This window comes from Bactrocera oleae, chromosome 2, assembly GCF_042242935.1.
Source record: "Bactrocera oleae isolate idBacOlea1 chromosome 2, idBacOlea1, whole genome shotgun sequence".
In the NCBI taxonomy this organism is placed as follows: Eukaryota; Metazoa; Arthropoda; class Insecta; order Diptera; family Tephritidae; genus Bactrocera; species Bactrocera oleae.
The window spans coordinates 98,556,151-98,575,402 of record NC_091536.1 but is presented as its reverse complement, the minus strand read 5'-3'; the positions used below and the strand labels follow the sequence as shown (position 1 = coordinate 98,575,402).

The 19,252-nt window shown below is 35.3% G+C and overlaps 2 protein-coding genes across 5 annotated transcripts in view; both read left to right on the top strand.

Moving 5' to 3' along the window:
* The first annotated feature begins 2,104 nt into the window (after positions 1-2,104).
* LOC106622938 (major royal jelly protein 1) lies at positions 2,105-14,301 on the top strand. Of its 2 annotated transcripts, none has more exons than XM_014242279.3 (6): positions 2,105-2,320; positions 10,373-10,824; positions 10,918-11,142; positions 11,203-11,317; positions 13,209-13,395; positions 13,469-14,301. In XM_014242279.3, the coding sequence occupies exons 2-6, from the start codon at positions 10,504-10,506 to the stop codon at positions 14,130-14,132; spliced, it is 1,512 nt and encodes a 503-aa protein (XP_014097754.3). In that variant the 5' UTR covers positions 2,105-2,320; positions 10,373-10,503; the 3' UTR covers positions 14,133-14,301. The 2 variants fall into 2 exon arrangements, with proteins under 2 accessions (XP_014097754.3, XP_036213374.2); XM_036357481.2 differs by having other exon boundaries at positions 10,357-10,824.
* Positions 14,302-14,555: 254 nt separating this feature from the next.
* Positions 14,556-19,252, top strand: part of Gycbeta100B (guanylate cyclase soluble subunit beta-1-like) — a 103,959-nt gene continuing 99,262 nt past the window's right edge. Inside the window, exon 1 of one of the 3 annotated variants that reach the window (XM_070106116.1) lies at positions 14,556-14,691. The gene's annotated coding sequence lies outside the window, so the exon portion shown is untranslated. Of the gene's footprint in view, positions 14,856-19,252 lie in introns of all 3 variants that reach the window. The other 2 variants (XM_036357443.2, XM_036357441.2) reach the window with 2 other exon arrangements.

The window sequence follows — 19,252 nt, the reverse complement described above, 5'->3', positions numbered from 1 at the left end:
AAGTTGTTCCAAGGCAAAATCAGCGAATTTAGGATGTTTACGGTGGTCCAATGGCTCCACTTCCTGAGTGAGAACAATTTTATGTGGATGCAAGCCCAAATCCTTTCTCAAAATCCGCCAGGTTGTGGTTAGAGACCGTCCCAATTCTAGAGAACGTGTTAAAATCGACAAATTGCGGTCTTCAGCAACACTTGCCTGAACGGTAGGAATATTTGCATTACTTCGAGTGTTCCTCGATTCACAATTCGACGAGTAGCGATAAAAACATGAACACACACGAAAAGTTGCAATTGGAGAACGATTACACCTACACACTTAGAAATACTATCAACCCTATTGGAAAACCTTTTATAGGTACTTATGTACGTGTCTAAATGAAATACAGTTAACCAAAGAATAAATATTATAATTTACATTTTATTTGAAATCAGTTGGATAAACTGCTCACTTGAATTTCTGGTTATCGAAATAAATATACAATTGCAAAATATATTACTATACTCCAGTCACTTGTTTACTAAGTATGTAAGATCTGAGAGGAACGGGCTACTTTGGGAATATTTATGCGTCACCATCGTTAACTACTCGAATACCTAAAGAGTTCGGGTTCAGGGTTAAGAAAACAAAGTTTTCGAATGCTTCTGAAATTATTAGCGAAAAAAAATTTTAATATTAAAATTGAAATTGATTTTTAAAAATTATAATAAGACATTTGGAAGGCTCAAGGTATCCAAATATTTTCATTTCATTCTTTACGCTAAGATTCTTTATAATAATAACAGATAATCCTTATATCCGTTGTTGTTTAAGAGACTAGGATATACTCAAGTATCTTTTAACAATTGAAAACTTGCAAAGAATAAATTACAATTTTTTTTGTATTAATTTTTCAATATTGTGGAAAATTTTTAGTTTTGACGTGACCTGCTATGCCATACATACATACATCAAAAATGTTTGCAGTGATAAATCTTGCCTGGTCAAAATTGATTAGAGCCGCGCCCACTTTTGCGCGCCATTCCAAAAATGTACACAAAATAAAAGTACCTACATGCCTACAAACATAAATACGAATATGCATGAATAGTATATGTAATTCGGTATTTACTGCATCGTTAGAAATAAGTACTTAATTGCCGACACAGGTTGATAGTCCGGTTACGCACACATTCTTGCATATAAATAATTATACATGTACATAGTTTATTAAAACACTGCGAAAATATTTAAAAAGTAATCCAATTAAATCGCCTACAAACATGCACCTTCGACTGCTATTCTATGCTTGAATGCTTGCCGTAATTAAATAAAGCCTCGCTTACTGCAACTGTTTGTTGCACACCGCGCATACATACATATTTGTATGAATATGGTTTGGACACCGATAGTTTGATGCTTGGCGCGATTGCGATATAATATTTAAAAAGCTGTTTCCTTTCTGTCACTGGCTTTTAGTGCATATTTGCAGCGGGAGGCATATTTCGCCACCGAAGTGCACAAAGAAACCAGTTAGTTTGGCTTAAACACTCTGGCAATGTTGTGCTCCACCAAAATGGTAAATGTATCAAAAAATCAAGCGTATGCGCATTTAATAAAAATTGCGCAAGAAGATGTTTGACGTAAATTAATGTGCCAGAAAAATATTGCAACCACATGTTTTATCATTTAGATATTGTAATATTAATAATCACCTGATGTGTTTACGCATAGCGCGCGCACAAAGCGTTTTAAATGCAATACGGAAACGTTCGTCTAAATACGAGAATTCGCAGACATCGAGCAACGGCTTATCACCCCTACAATCACCTAAATACTCTAATTAAATGTTTCTAGACACGCATTAGTTTCGCATTAAATTTACCGCTCATTGGAGTGTGCGAATGTCAAATCATCGGCTGCGCTTGCGCAGCACTTGCTCGCTATTGTGTGTGCGTGTGTGGCTGTGTAGTTTCGGCAGTGACTTTATGGTTTTCACTTTGCTTGCAATTGTTTCACTTGTTTATTTTGCATGTTGGAGCGCTTTTTGTCTGCTTTTGATTTTGCTTTTTCACCCGTGGTATCTGGTTTTGGAGAGCCTAACTGAATTTAACCGCCGCTGAAGTGCATTGGCAAAAGCAGTCGGTTCGTGGTTACCGCGTTAAGCAGACGTACGTTGGCTCACGCTGCTCTCACTCAGCACTCAAACACAAACTATTGAAGGTGAATGGCATCGGCTGAAAGGACTCGTCAACATTTGTAGCCAAAATAACGGAAAATTAATTCGTGATATACTTTATGTGTGACAGTGGAGAAAAGCACAAATATTTGTAAAAAGAAAACAGTGAGTATAAGAAATGTACTTTTAATAAAAAGTGTGTATATATTAAAAAAACGGTAGTCTTGGAATCAGTAAAGAAATTAAAGTATTTATATTAACTTAAAAAACAACTTAACCAAAAAGCCTACTTGCTGTTGGATAAGTAGAACGGCACAGAATCTGTGCGCCCTTATTTTTAACACATTGGCAGGACTTAGCTTAAATATAATCACGATCGATCGCAAGCGCTACGTGACACTTAGTGTGCATCTAAGCAAGATTAATGGTTTTCTTATGCGTTGGCCCAGACCATAACAAAATAGCTAGTAATAAAATAATAAGTGTGAAATCGCAAATAAAATAGATCTGCACACGACTTTTCAGCGACATGCTAAACTATTTACCGATTTTTCTTAAACGGGCGTCACATGTGCAAATCTTATAAATGCTGAAGCCCGTAATTCACTTCTGATTGCGAATTTACCAAACGTCATTGTCAATGGCGGTGGCCTGTGTGTGAATTCGTAACGCTTAAATGTATAAAACATAATTGATGAAGTAATCACACATGCAGCTATTAAAGTTTTGCATAATGGTTTCGAAAAAACCTGTCCGGCTAATAGGCGGAGTATTTCAAACACTTAAAAAGTGCTCGCGTGCCACAAAAACAACAAATGTGATCTGACTTCATTAATGGAAACGTCACGTGACGAAAGCCGCCTGACTGTTGACGTATGGATAACGATATATTTCCTCCTCGTGCTTGACGTATGATTAACGTCTTCATTAAGTAAATAATATTTATATTCTTGCAACATGTTGCTACTGCGTATAATAGTTTTGTTAACCTAACGGGTGTTTGTAAAACAGGATCATGAAGCGAGTTGAAATCCGAGTGACAGTCTGTCTGTCTGTCTGTGCAAGCGATAACTTGAGCAAAAATTAAGATATCCGTATGAAACTAGGCACATGTGTTCTTTGACAAAAAAGTGGACGAGTTCGTAGATGGGCGAAACCAATAAAATGCCATAACTAAGCACTAAATTAAGATATATACCATATATATCGGCCAATGTGGGAGCTATTTTAATGAAATAGAGAGAGTGTTTTTCTTATAACAGTGTATCTCTAAGCCCAAAATGGATCGGGCGAAAACTTGCCTTAGCCTCCATATAACTGATATTCACGATTTTCAAACGTCCTTCTGACTTTACTCCATATACATATGTATGTTTTTATATTTATATATTTATAAAATTGCATGAAAATAAGTTCTCAAGTATACCTTAGCAATGTCAAAAATTGCCCTCAATAGTTTTAGTATAATTTCCGCTGACGGGAAGTATAATATAGTAATAAAACTAAGTGAGTATATGATACTTGATTATTATCCATTCAAGATTTCGTCGAACAATGAAGTTGATCCCTTACGCTACATTTTTTAATATTATCAATACCTGAAGATATTTAGCCGGCTTTGATCCTTGCAAGTTACAAGAATATAAAATGATCGGTTACACCTGAACTTAGCCATTCTTTACCTGTTATTATTACAAGTATTTTCTTCACATGAAACCACTTATTAACTCCCTTACTTGACATAAAGATTTTAGACCAGCATTATAACAATTTTAAATTAATTACCCACATGCAAAGGCATACGGAGTAGATACCTCCGATATTCGAAATCTCTCGATCATTTAGGAGGTCATATAGTTTGGTACTAAATCAAAGTGTTTGAAAAAGGGCACTACTGTTTCGACGGTCGAGATGAATTGATAGTTATTTAATATTAATAAAATAAGTATATATTTGTAGCACCCATCTCTGCTTAAGCACCCATCTAGGCCCATTCGGCATATTCTATTGCATTCGAATATACATATATACATATCATGGAAGGTTTTAAAACTACTTTGTTACCACGCTCTCTATTTGTAGACAAGAGCTATATTTCACACCTAACACCAATTTGTTGATATCTGCTCATAAATTTACCTTAATAAGTCTAAAGTGGCAAATACGAGGAAATCAACACGCCAATTCAAATTCAGTTTTTCATACTTTTAATGACTTAATTTCCTTTCCAAATTGACCACTATTAGCCACCATTAAAATGTATTTAATTCTGTCAAAATAACTGTTTCAATTAAATTACGATGAACTCACTTATGCATTTGCGGAATGTAAACAAGTCAGCAAGTAATATTGCTGGTGACTTATACCGTTAGCTATCAGCCTCTTTAGCAAAAACATGCTGCACTCTAGACGTTCTGAGAAACGGGGGCAGAGGTGTGCGCTTGATCTGTCGAACCAGCTCTTGTTTATCAAGGTACGGAGAAAAATAAATATTTTCGGAAACTAAATATCAATAACACGTTAGTCTTAGTCACTACAGAATTCGCTTTTCATATGTAAATTACATTTTATTTCCAACTCTTGGTTGCTCCAGCACGGCTATTTTCTGTTCACTTCAACAAAATATTCAAAGCCGTACCACCGACAACCTTTGAGTTATTAATCAATTTTTTTGCAGAGTTTAGTTGAGTTAGTACAAATTTAAATGAAAGTTGAGAAAAACAACAAAGGATTATGCACAACTTCTTAGACTTCAAGCCTTTTCAGCTACATAAATTCATAATTATTGAGCGCAGCTTCAATGATAAAGATTATCGAATATCTTTCTATGTGTGACTATTTAAAATGGTACACACTAAACTGTGATATCTTACTGCACTTATCTCACCTCTTCGCCAATTATCTAAAATTTTCTTAAATCAATATGATTTCCCATTGTGATTTTATGGTAAACTAAGCTTTGTAGATATCTGAAAAGTCTTGTAAAAATTACGTTACTTGGCATCCATGACGTGAATTAAATAAATAAAATGAGAGGATGAAGGAAAAAAAATCATTAAAAATACATTTCATTTCACTCTACCCGGCGGTATCAACAAATGATATTTCGGCCAGATATCTCAAAGTGAAGTGGTTGAATTTTTGAAGTATTAGTGATATAGTATAAGCCAAATTTATTTAAATCTAGTTAGAGTTTTTAAAGTACACATGTATGCCAATCTTAGCACAAAGCCAACGATTACGCAACGTTTATCCGATGTTTCTGGTTTTTTTATTAGCTAATGGGAAGGTCTTCGTAACTTCTTTCCGGGGTTTAAGCGAACTAATATGAAGATTATACCTCAGAGCTGTCAATCAAAAATCGGAGTGCGGTACATAAATCGTACGGAAAAGTTAAGTGCGAATGAGTGTGGGATTTATTCAGTAAATACTCTTTACAATATAGATTAGCTGTACACAACGGAATAATATAATTAAATTAATACATGAATTTCCATTTAAGCTTGAATATCTGTAATCAACCCACGTACACATATATTGCTTGATTCTGTTTTGTGATTACCTATTATCTGATCTTAAAATATTTTTATTGTGTAATTTTAAAACTGCAGCAATTAAATAATTGCGCATAAGTACGTTCGCGTACTTCTTGAAGTGGTCTCATTTTAGTTTTTATTGAAACTTTCGATGGCTGCCGTTGCCGTTGTCTCTCCAGTGCCACAACTCTTGCTGAAATTCTGCTTTTTAACCACACTTGGTTAATATTATATTTTCGTTCATTTATCAATGTCTATTGTCTATTGTTCGTAGTTATCATATATACATTTAGTGGTATAAAGTACAACGCAAGCAATTAAAACCGAAATATATTTACACGAAATATAGTACACACATATCGACTTTCCTTAGGCTCATGCCTCCGTCCTGCTATTTCAGCGGATGTACTTTGGTACACCTGATGGTAAACTCTATAGGTAGCCAATTAAATAACACTGCGGCGCATAACTTAGGAGTCGTTTACCAGCTCAGAATTTTAAGCAAACGTTTTTCGGCACAAACGATCAGAAGGATGTCAGAGCAAAAAACACACAAACACAAAAAACAACAAATAAATGTTAAACGCCAAAACTGACATATGAAAACTTGAAAAAAGCACTCGAACTACACAAACTCTAAATTTAAATGTTATGCCACGGTGTTTATGTGCTCTGCACAACCTCCAACATTGCAGGGACAGTCACGTGCAGCGAGTGCCGGGGCAATAAAGCCAGCATAATTGGAGCTACCACGAAACAGTTGGTCGAACGCCTACAGCTTCACTTGGCTTGCCAGTCGGACCCGCTACAAGAGCACATATTTACTTACCATATATGTATGTGAGTCATGCGCAGTTTAAAAAATCTAAACTTTTGATCTACTTAAGTAGGTCGATCTGTAGCAATTGCATTGCATTGTATTGTTGTTTTGTGGCTTTTGTTTGTCATAAGTAATGGAGTTAACAATTTATCTCTCCTTAAATTGAGGCGCTTTAAAGCAGAACTCCATGTCCAGCGTTAGTCCAAAGTCACTTTTTTGAACCGGTGCCATTCATGTAAGTGATTGACAAGGCCTTTTCTATATTCACCTAACGTGAGTTTTAATACAGGTTATTGAACCATCAGTCCAATACATGTTCCAGATAGAATCTCTTGCAAAAAATGCCATCTAAGGTCAGGTATGAAAGGAAGTTTTATAAGAACATCAACGGTATGTACCGTGTTGTATATATAGGTATACATATGTCTATAGATATTTCGAGATGGATACAAACATCCTGGCTAGTAAACGAATTGTCAATTTCTAGACAACAAGTGAATACATAATTCACTACAAGTGTTTGTTTAAATCTAATGAATATAAATTATAACATATATTCGATTTAGTCTGACAATTGTCGTTAGTGCTATTGCTTCTCGCCGCGGCAACACTTTACATTGAGTCACATCCATCAACCACATCCATAAGTTCGCTCAACGCTCGATATTCAAGAAATGCCTGATGTTGAAGCTCACAGGTGTGGTCACAACGTTCAGATTTGCAAATATTTATTGCGGACTCTAATTGGCTTATTTTATATATGTATATAGTATATTTAGTATAACACATATAGGAAAGTAGAGCAAGCGCAGACACGACCAGTCGCAATTATTTCATACAAAGGTATTCAAAAGTCAAAACAAGTATCTCCCTCAGTTAAAATAATTATATGCAATTTATTGCACAATATAGAAAATCGTTCTTTTGCGATTTAAAGGAGCATTGCTGAGCTCAATTCTTAAAACATATAATTATGTAAGTAATTATATGTATATATGAAGAAATAGTTAACTTTTATTTTTATTCTTACTTAATTCGGGGTAGAAGGCGGCCGCACAATGTTCGCTCAGCAATATAAAATAAACTAATGGTTTTTTCCTTTGTCTGATTCGGTTCAAATACGGAACCTTGCAATTCTGAATTTACTTTATATTTCTTTCATTTACCTAATGGTGGGGTTTATCTCCCAGATAATTTCTTCAATGTCTCGCCATTAAGTCAATTTTTCTATGAATTACCAAAGGTTTCGTGGAAGTTTAACGCTGAGAGAATATTTATTATATGGAGCGTCGTGTTTTTTTCTTCAAACTAAACTTGGTCGGCCATCGCAATTATTTCATACCTTTCAGAATTAGAATCTGATATTTTTCATTACAATCAACAATAGCAGTTGACGGTTCACAACTTTTGCGTCACGTCGTTTTTTTATTAAAAAATAAAAATAGAATTTTAATTGCAAAAACCGGAATAAAAAGTTCTTTTTTCAATTTTTAATCCCAACTACCGGATTGAAAAATAGAAAATAGAAATTTTAATCTTAAGCATATAATTAAGAATTAAAAAATAATAATTTGCTTTAGAATCAACATTTTTCGCGTTCATTCAAAACAAAAAGTAATATTTTTATGTTATAATTTTTAGTCCCAAACATCTTGGATTAAAAAATGAAAATCTAACTTTTTATCGCAAATATTTTAATTAAAAAATTCGCAACTCTGGTCGTAACTGATAAAAAGCCATGACACTTTATCTCGTATACGCGTATATCTCATTATTTGAAATGCCTTTGCTCTAACATTACAGCTATATTATTATAAAAATACATTGACAACAGTGTTGTATTCAGTCGAAAATAACTCGGAGCTGATTTTCGAGTTTCAATGGTTTACCACACGGAAAGTGCAATTTTTCAGCAAAATAATGTTTCCCCATTACGGATTTCCGTATACGAGAGTAAATGTACACTTGAGTGGATAATAAAAACGAAAATTTTTTTTTCGCTTGGTATTCAGAAAAATAGGTTCTTAGACAAATGTAAGAAAAAGCTCTTAATTGCAATGGGAAGGTCCTCCGTATTACAGTTTTTTATATTTTTCTTAGTATCAGATAGAAAAATTCATATCTCGCTCTCAACTGCTTGAAAAATATTTCGTACAAAACGGTCACTTACGATTGTTTTCGATATTAACGATGGAGTTTTGATTAAAAATTATACAATTTTTTATAATTAATGCACTAGATGTCTTTTTTTTATTGTATATTTTATTTTATATAATTATTTTTAAAAGTTATGGACCGTGAATGACCTCCATGCTCAGTCACGCATATGCTATCATTTTGTTTACAATTTATCAAGTTATTATCTTCTTCGGCCATTTGAAAAATTTTTGGACAAAATTTCGTTGTAATAACCGCCTGCCTGGTATAGCTGCACTATCAAACCCTTTTTTCGGTGTCCCAAGCATTTATTTTTAAAAATTGAAATAATGACCTGCCAAATAAAAAAGTAAGTCGATTACTTACACAGAAAAAAAGTTATTACGGTTTGTTTTTGTAGCACGATTCGTGAGCCACCCTGTATAATGTACAAATACATATGTATTCAAATCAGAGATATTAGCGTTCGCCGTTTTCAATGTTAATTGAATTGGTGCGCCAAAAATATTATAATTTATTGGATTGCTTTTTGATTATTTTTGGGAAATGCGTTGCATGCGAGTGGTGTTGTAAATACTCCTATGTACGTCTATTTGTACTCTTGCACATTCATATGGTTATCTATGCGCGAACTCGTCTGATCAGCATGTGCCGCAGGGGTTACGTGCGGCCTGTGCAGGCCTCTGGTCAATTGAAAATTGCAATGCAAACAAAACGTGCGCTGAAGTGTACATATAAACATAAGACTATTTACATAGTCACACCCGTTTATGCGGATTGAGCGCGTGCAAATCGATGGGAGAGCAGGCTGGCTGTGTTTCCGTCCACAATGCATTAAATAATAATATTTGAGTTATACATATTATGTAAATACATAAGTAGATATGTGTAGTTTTCAACAATATTTTCGTTTGTGCCTCGGCTCTTACAACCAACAAATTACCAGAGATAAGTTTCTGTGTGAATAGTTTCAGCTTCATCGCGGAGAGGCAAAAAGTGAGGCAAAAGTGTTAAATTGCTAATACAAAATATTGTGATTTTTTTGAAATATGAAACATGAAATGAAAATTGCTTATTGCTTGGAGTAGTGACTGGTCTCTGATACACTTGTGTTGGTAAAAACATGCTGCTAAAGCACTTTTAACTGGCTTCAATATATATAAAAGTAATTGTTTAATATATCAACAACAGCGAAAATATAAATAATAATACTGATTTTCTAACCATTGCCTCACTATAAACAACAGTGGGAGCAAGGCCTGGGCGGTAGGAAAACTTTTGTTTTACATGAAATAATATTTGTTTGGAGTAATCGGTAAATGAAAATAGTTGCACTTTGTGGCAAAATGAAAGTCTTTCGACATATTCTAACAAGTCCTAATATTAACTTTTGGCATATTTTACTTAGAGATGAGTAACTCCATACTGATAAATACTTTAGAGAGCATACTTTCTCTAAAACCCAATTTCTACTATTTTTAGAAATGAAATAGGCAAAATGCTTTTGCCGCAGGTCTCTTTACAGAATCATTCCAGCTCTTTGAAGACACACTTTAATGCAATATTTTATTATATTTTAAAAGGAAATTAGTTTGCTATGTTAATTGCAATCAGGTTAGCTAATATTTATATTTAGAAATTAAAAGAACTATTTAATTCGTATAACCAATTAACTAAGCAATCAACAGTCGTTTTTATTTGTAGATGGTGCCGTTAGTTAAAAGCACAACTGTCAAAACCTCTGTCTCTGCTTGTCATACACCAAATCAGCGAGGCATTTAATTGGCCCGACACAAACATTTTCCACAACAAAACGTGGTAAACTAAACGTCAATATGTGGCGCGTGCGCACCGGTTTCATAGTGACACTGCTGATTGTGCACAACGTGTTGTTTGGCGGGATTAGGCCGGCGCGCTCCCTGAGCGTGCGCTCCAATTTGGAAATTGTTAAGCAATGGAAGCTTTTCTCGTATGAATTTCCGCCACATGCACCCGTCTCCGACACCAACTACTACAATCCGATAACTATAGTGCCAACGAGTATGACAGTGGGTTATGACCGGATTTACATTGCTACACCCAAGCTCTTTGCCGGCGTGCCGACAACTGTCAGCTATGTATCGAAGTCGGACTACAGCCAGTCACCGATATTGCGTGTAAGTGCTGTACTGACTGCCGGATTCAATCAAATTTAAACATTTTCGCACCTATTTTCGACAATGCTCATATAATTACACACTATCTTGTAGTCTTACCCCGATTGGTCGTATACGGTTAGCGACCGCAGCTCGTTCAACTGCAGCGACTCATATTTGGTGTCCGTATATCGCATGCGCATCGATTCTTGCAACCGTTTGTGGATTTTAGACGCCGGTGTTTCGCGCACTTTCGAAGACTCCGAACAAACTTGCCCACCCAAAATACTGGTATTCGATTTGAATACAGATCAAGTGGTTCGACGCATCGACTTTCCAGTAAGTAGCTTCAAGTCGCAGCAGTTGCAATAATATTTATTAGAAAATGTTTATTTACAGAGCGATGTCTTGCGCAATCAGTCGATCCTCGTCAATTTGATCGTTGACGAAACGACTTCTATTTCAGGAACTTGCGACGATGTCTTTGTCTACATCGCGGACACTGTGAGACCTGGTAAGTTGGGAGCTCCTAAATTATTTACACTAAGCATTACATGGAACTGTTTTGGTTCCGTTATCCCAAATGGTTAAAAGTTTGAAATAATATGAGTTTCAAGGAGTTAACTCCAACTGATTCATAGTTAACCGAACGGCTTCTTAAACGGTTCACTTTTATTCCATCAGCCAATCTCGATATTCCTTGGTTGTTTCAATGAGAGTTCGAGTGATGGTGAAAGTTAGAATCAGAAAAAGCAACAAATAACAATCTGTACAAAGCCAGGAGTGGTAAACATTATGTTTTACTTCTTAACACCAAAGGCGAAGTTTTTTATACTCTTGCACCATGTTTCTACAGAATACATAAATATAATAGTTTTGTTCACCTAACGGGCGTTTGTATTTCCCAAAAGTAGTCGGGTTAGATATAGGGTTATAAATATCATGATCAGGATGAAAAGACGACTGGAAATCCGGGTGACTGTATGTCCGTCCGTCCGTCCGTTTATGCAAGCTGTAACTTGAGTTAAAATTGAGATATCTTTATGAAACTTGGTACACATGTTTCTTGGTACCGTAAGATGGTTGGTATTGCAGATGGGCGTAATCGGCTTACTGCCACGCCCACAAAACGCCATTAATCAAAAACAAATAAATTGCCATAACTAAGCTCCACTCCGCATATAATGATTAAAACTAGTAAAAGTGCCCATTAAATAAACATGTCAGAGACTTTAAATGTTACACATACGATACTACAATCAAGTTTTTTCGGAGTCACTACAAAAATTGGACTATGGGCATGGCACCGCCCACTGTTTGGTGAAAACCCATATTCCGCGATCTACTAGACCGATTTCAACCGAATTTCGTGCATAACACGAAATGTGCGAAATCGGATTACAACCACGCCTACATCCTATACAACAAATATTTAAATTCCTTCTGATTTTATGACTTTCCAGTATAAAATCGAGCATCAATGAATATACTGAAAAAAAACTTTGCAAAAAAAAGTGCTTTCAAGATATGCCACCTTATGATCAAAAATTGTTCAAATTGAACCAAAACTGTTCAAGCCCCTAGGTACCGAATATGTGGAGCTCAGTACCTATAGTTGACTTTACCCCGAATATATAATTGAAATTCAGAGAAAATCCTTTACTGATATTAATATGTCTGAATATCAAAAAAGGGTTGAGTCGGGTCAATTCTTTCCTTAGCCCCACATACCTAATAGAAAGATTTTCGAACTTCCGTCTGACTTTATATCGCATATATCCTCAAATATGTAACGCTATAACTGATAAAATTGGTTGAAAACTTGACCTAGCCCCCATATAACTAGTATCAGGATTTTCAAATATCCATAATATGTAAATAATATGTAGTAATCCCAAAGGAAGATAAAATCGGGTCAATTTTATCCTTATCTCCCATTGTTTTATACCGTGTATATGTAATATATAATATTGGATGTACTATGGTTTTATGCCGAAAATGTGTCAAATTGGTCCACATATTACCCGAACTCCCATAAATTACATAAACGGTTTTCGTTATTTCGCCGGCTTTGATCTTTGCAGTTGCGAGAAAAAAAATGTTCGTTACACTCGAACTTAGCTCTTCATTACTTGTTTTAAATGTTCGTTTTACCCATTTCCTATTTATATAATATTATTCATATTCATATTCATATTTAGTAGGTTGCGTTTTAGAACGTTATTGTCTTAGAAGGACGAAATCATATACAAAGGCAATGTTTTAAAAATAATGAAGGGGGCGAGGACTGATTTTTATTCAGAGTCCTAAAATTATTCGTAATGCCTAGAGGGCAAAATAATATTGGTGTTAGTTTAGATTAATAATTCTTCATTATCTTTAAAATTATTTCATTTATTGATCAGCGCTAATTGTGTACGATGGAGCACGTGATATGATGTGGCGCCTCTCACACCCGGCTATGTGGCCTGATCCCGACCTGGGCTTGGTACAAGTGTTAAATGACCGGTTCTTTATTATGGACGGCATTATTGGTTTAGCTTTCGACACAGCAAACGGAATACTTTATTTCCAACCACTGGCCACTGACCGGTAAGAAAATTTAAATTTACGGTTCAGTAGAATAATTAATTACGTTAATTTTAATTTGCATATATGTTCATAGTATCTTCTCCATAACCAAGGATGCCCTACGAGCTGGACCACGGCGTTTGCATGACATTTTACCGATACGTTTCCTGGGCAAAAAGTCCTCTCAGGGCCTTCCGCTTTACCTTGCGCCACAGGATGGAAGCCTGCTCTTCAGCCCGGTAACGGAAACTGCGATCGTGTCTTGGAATCCACAAACAAAGCAACAGGCGGTGCTTTTCTACGACGTTGATGCCCTGCAATTCGTGGCCGATATAAGTGCATCTCCATGGGAGAGTGGCGTGGTCTATGCCATGTCCTCGAAATTTAACCGCTTCACACTGGAAACGGTAAACAAGGATGAGATTAATTTCCGGCTCATGCGATTCAAGTATCCCAGCAGAAGTGCCGTCTCGTCACAGCGGCTCTTCACTCCCTCCGATCAAGTCAGAAGTCCTCTCTACACAAACGGTGATAATTTGAGTGCTTTCAATAACACATTTTACAGGAGCGGGGTTGAACGTTCAGTACCAACACAAAACCTAGCCTTCAGTCTTGAGCCGAGTGCAAAAATTTATCAGTTTCAAGGCGTTCGAAATGGTCTGCATGCATTGAGCGGAAACAGTGTGCCGACATCGGCTAATGTTGTTCATCTCGGCCATCTGGGCTACAGTTACAGGCTGGACCACAGCGGAAACTAAGTTAAATATCTTCTACTATGAAATGAGAAAATGTAATAAATATACGTACCTTCATTGTTTAAGAAATTTGATCTGTAAATATTGTTAATCATATTTTGTTGTTAAAGTATTCTGGTGGTTTATGATTTTCCGATAGGTTAGGCAAATAAAAATCGTTTTACAAAACTAATGAATCGCTCTAAGTTTAGTTTACCAGCCATAGTGTGAATTTGGCCAAGTGAAGGTGTCCTGACCTCCTGGAATCGTATATTTCTCTTTTCATAAATTAAGAGTACATAGACGCTCCCAACTGCGCATGATTCATAATACAACGACTCTCTTCTGATTTCGGCTATTTAAAGCTCCCAAAAGCCCACCATCCTTTTGCTGCCGAGCATCCTTTTGAGTCGCAAATTGCACGGTAATATTTATAGCGCAAACTGCATGGAAAATCTTCAGTCGTTGACGGCTCTTTGATGTGCGAATTACCTCTTTAACGCGAAACAGTGAGAAACAAAGTGTATGACTAATAAATATAATATTGCAATAAAAAATACACAAAAACCAAATACTTGAAACGGTAAGATTCCGTTGGTGAAAGTTTTCGTCGGTTCGGTCACTTAAAGATGTAAGCTGCCGGGCATCTCTCACACAATCAGCGGGGATTTCATACTCACGAATGCATGTCGCGTATACGCCACCGTATAGCATTAGGAGGAGTCATAAGCTAGTTCCTCATAAACGGTTAATAATTGTGCATACATAAATGTCTCAGGCTTCATTTTAAGCGATTAAAGAAATCTGATTGAAGACAAGAATATATAGCAACAAGTTAAATCAAAAGGCTAAAATGTCAGCTGAAAAAGAAATTATATGAGAACTGTATTGTATTCTTGTTCGATAAAACCACCTCATTATTAATACTAATTCCGTTTGCTTTTTTTGACACAAAATTAATGAAAATTAATGAAAATTTTCAAATAATTAAATACAGAAATTATATTTAAAGCTAGTTTAAGTAATTTGATGGTGCCAAATGCGAAAATGTACATATTTTGTGTTAAAGAATAATTGAAAGAAAAAGAACTCGCTTGATTAACAATTTTAATAAGCAACGAAATTTTCATCCTAAGGCAAAAATGCTCAAAAAAACCAGTCAATACAAACAAAAGTCCGCCAGATTCTGGATTGAAAAAGTGATAATATCTGAACATCTACAATTTTCAAAATTTCATGAAAAGTTCACTTGAGGTACCGGGAGTATGGCTCGGTACTTTTATGTACATATTCCTTTACAAATTGCTATAGACCATATTAATAACATACTGGGTTTTTATTCTCTGGCAACATATTGCTACAGAGTATAGTAGTTTTATTCACCTGACGGCTGTTTGTATCACCGAGATAGGTAAGGAGTTATATATATATAAATGATCAGAATGATGAAACGAGTTGAAATCCGGGTGAGTGTCTGTCCTTTCGTCCGTCTCTGCAAGCTGTAACTTGAGTAAAAATTGAGATATCTTGACGAAACTTGGTACACGTGTAGCTTGGCAGAAATTGAGGACGAGCTCGTAGATAGGCGTAATCGGACCAATGCCCACAAAACGCCATTAATAGGAAACGTATAAAATGCCATAACTAAGCCGTACATCAAGATACAGAACTCAAATTTGGTACAGCGAATCACATTCAGAAGGGGCACATATGGTTAGAAAATCTTTAAAAAGATTTCTCATATAACGGTTTTGTTGAAAATTACTAAAAGTATGATAAATCAATAACTAAATGTGTCAGTGATATTAGGTTTTACATTCACGACGGCTCAAGAGGGCTTCATAGGAGCCGTTCGACTGATTTCAACCAAATTCGGTACGAAACATTCTCGTAATATTTTATGTTACAGTGCGAAAATGGAAATCGGGGAAATGGGATAAAACTTGCACGAATGTTGCTTTTGGCGTGTACCACCTTATTTCTAAAAATTGTCCAAATCGAACCAAAACTGTTTAAGCCATAGATACCCAATATATAGACCCCAGTGCCTATAGTTGACTTTTGACCGAAAATATCGGTCAATGTGTGAGATATATAATTGAAATTCAGAGAGAATCCTTTCTTGATAATATTATGTCTGAATGTCAAAAATGGGTTGAGTCGGCTCAATTCTTTCCTTAGCCCCTATATACCTAATATAAAGATTTTCTAACTTCCGGATGACTTAATACTGCATATATCGGCCAATATGTGAGTTATCTCAATAAAAATGAGAGAGCCTGCTTTATAATAACAGTATAACTTTATGCCTAAAATAGGTATAATTGAGTTAAAACTTGACTAAGCCCCTATATAACTAATATCAGAATTTTCTAACATCCTGATGACTTTACTGCTATATGAGGTATTGGCAAATATAATACTCTCCCAACTTCCATATACTACTTGTATTGTGATTTTCGTTATTCTAACATGTTTTATGCCGATTGTGTGTAAAATGATTTCCGTCTTTCCACTTGTATTTAAACCGTTCAGGTTGGTCAAAATGTGTGATATTTAAATGAAATCAAATGCAGTTTTCTTAAAAGTTATGTGGCTTAGCACTGAATTAGAATGAATCTGGTCTAAACGTTGATCTAAACCTCATATCCCTAATATAATGAATTCCAATCCTATGGCTGACGATTTCCACACCAACTCAATATATTAAATTTAGCCTCTTCGTTCGAGTTGATATCACATACATATATCTCATTTGAAGGTGGTTTTAATATAATTTTATTTGTTTCTACTATATGCTCTTACAAAATGTAAAAAGGTGCGCACAGTTTCACTGACTTAAATAAACATATTTGTCAATCCACTTTGACAAAGTATGTGACTAAATTCTTTTATTTTTCTTTTCTTAAGTGGGTGTAAAAAGACATTTAGCATTTCTGATGAATGACCGATAACTTAAAGATCCTTTCTCCGATAAAAAAAAAATTGCGAAGAGAAAATGTTGAAAACCCCCATAACAAAGAAAATTTCTGTAAAGACATGCAAAGCTTAAAAAAAAATTAAAAATATTCTTTGACGATGATTTCTCCAGAAAAATCTCTTGGAAAGCTTTAATTTGGTTAAATTGATCATCATTTTAAATTGTTTAACGTTGCAATGGCCCAGATATGTATTTGTAAACTTTTCTAACTCAAGCAGTCATAACTATCAGTATTGTCCTCGCAATAATAATTTATCTCTCCATTTGCTGAACTATGAAAAACATTTATCATCACTCACTGTTTGATCTAAATGCAAACAGTGTGAACGTTCTGCTGTGTCTATAAAATTAGATGATAATCACAGAATTAACTGTAGCTTGGCTGCTGACCATTGAACACACGCAAATATTGTAGCAACAATGTTTATTTTGTTTACAAAACCGTTAGTTAGCTCCGGCGACAGCGCAAAGCCAATTGTCCGCTTCACTTAACAATAACACCATTCCAACTGCTCATATACTCGCACACACCCACCCATACATATTATATATGTATGTGTATAAATGACTCGGGTAGTTGTTGGCATAGTGGCGGCGTTGTTGTTGCTGTTGTTGCATTGTTCACTTGTCATAGGACATTGAAGAAGGCACGGTACTGTGTCGACATCCTCATACACATTTACTCACACTGTGCTCCGCAAAGTTGAACTGCGTACAATTCACTCACATATGTATGTGTTTGTGCAGAAATATTTAGTTGTGAACACTAATGCCGCCTGTTTATGTCATGATAGAACAGTCGCGGCGCATGCTTACATTTTTAATCGCACCACAAACGTTACTTGCACGCTTCGCTTTTCTTACGCCCCTCGAAGGTCACGAATGCTCTATGCTTACATTTAAAATGTGCTTCACTTGGGTGGTGTAGTGATTCCGAGTAAAGCGCAACATATATGGAATATAAAATAAGAGGACTGGATCATAACCAACAAATCAACATAGCTCAGGGTGCTCCTTGAGCTATTTACGGAATATTAGTTTTGAAACCGTTTTGGTTGTTAAATACAAGCCTTTAGGGTAAGAGAGCACTAAATTAGAATTTAATTTTGTTATTTCCTCTACCGCACATGTATTTAGGTGCGTTGCCACTATTAGATATTTAAAAGTAGTATCGACTTCAGATTGATATAGTCATAATTAAAAACAAAAAGTTGCATCATTAGGGAAAGTAACTGGTCTACTACTGCATTTCTGTGGGGCATTTCGCAGAAAACTTCAACATCGCCCACCGATTTCCGCAGCTTTTATACCATATATACGCATATACAAATCAAAAACAAGAAAAAACGTTAACTTCCCTTGCACCGAAGCTATAATATTTTTTAGAAATACAAAAGTTTCCTTTAAATAACTATATGCTATAGATATCCGATCTGAACAAATTCTTCGGAGATTATATTATTGGCTTAGACTCATGCAAAATTTCGTGAAGATTTCTTGTCAAATGAAAAAGTTTTACAAACAAGCACTTGATTCCGATCGTTCAGTTTGAAAGGCAGCTATATGCTATAGTGGGCCGATATTGGCGATTCCGACAAATTTGTAGCTTAGCAGGGAAGAAAAGGACGTGTTCAAATATTTGTAATGTTTAAATCGTTCGTAAGGTTGTAGTTTTTTAATAAAGATTTGCAAATTGAAAATTTTGATTTTGGGTTTACATATATACATACTCACAAATGAAAGCCGATAAATGAGATAATGCGATTTAAACTAAGCTAACATTTATTTGACAATACCAATCAAAGTTAGACCTTTTGAAAGGGGGTATACATTGTTCAACCTTGGTGTTGAGATTTTGCTTTCGATTTCCCAAAAAATTTATTTGGTTTTATCTGAAGCTGAAGCTTATTGTATGGTCGCTTGTCGTTCTTTATACAAGGAGATGAAAACTTTTATCGAAATGCTGATCTTAAATGTTAGTAAAAGCATCAAAGGACCATAAATACACCGTATAAAGAAAAACCAGGAAAGCTGTGTCAAATGTCTAAAAAATATTCATGAGCTAAAATAAAGTAGTAGTAGCTAAGTAGTAAGTTATGTTTTGCTTTAAAATCCGATATGTTACAATTTTGCACTGAGCTGTTTCCTTGAGATTCTTGATCGA

What these genes read in the sequence shown, in the direction of transcription:
- LOC106622938 (XM_014242279.3), top strand. Translation starts at nt 10,504, where the DNA reads ATGTGGCGCGTGCGCACCGGTTTCATAGTGACACTGCTGATTGTGCAC. An exon ending in TTCGACGCATCGACTTTCCA is followed by an intron (nt 11,143 to 11,202) that starts GTAAGTAGCTTC and finishes GTTTATTTACAG; the next exon opens with AGCGATGTCTTGCGCAATCA. An exon ending in CAACCACTGGCCACTGACCG is followed by an intron (nt 13,396 to 13,468) that starts GTAAGAAAATTT and finishes ATATGTTCATAG; the next exon opens with TATCTTCTCCATAACCAAGG.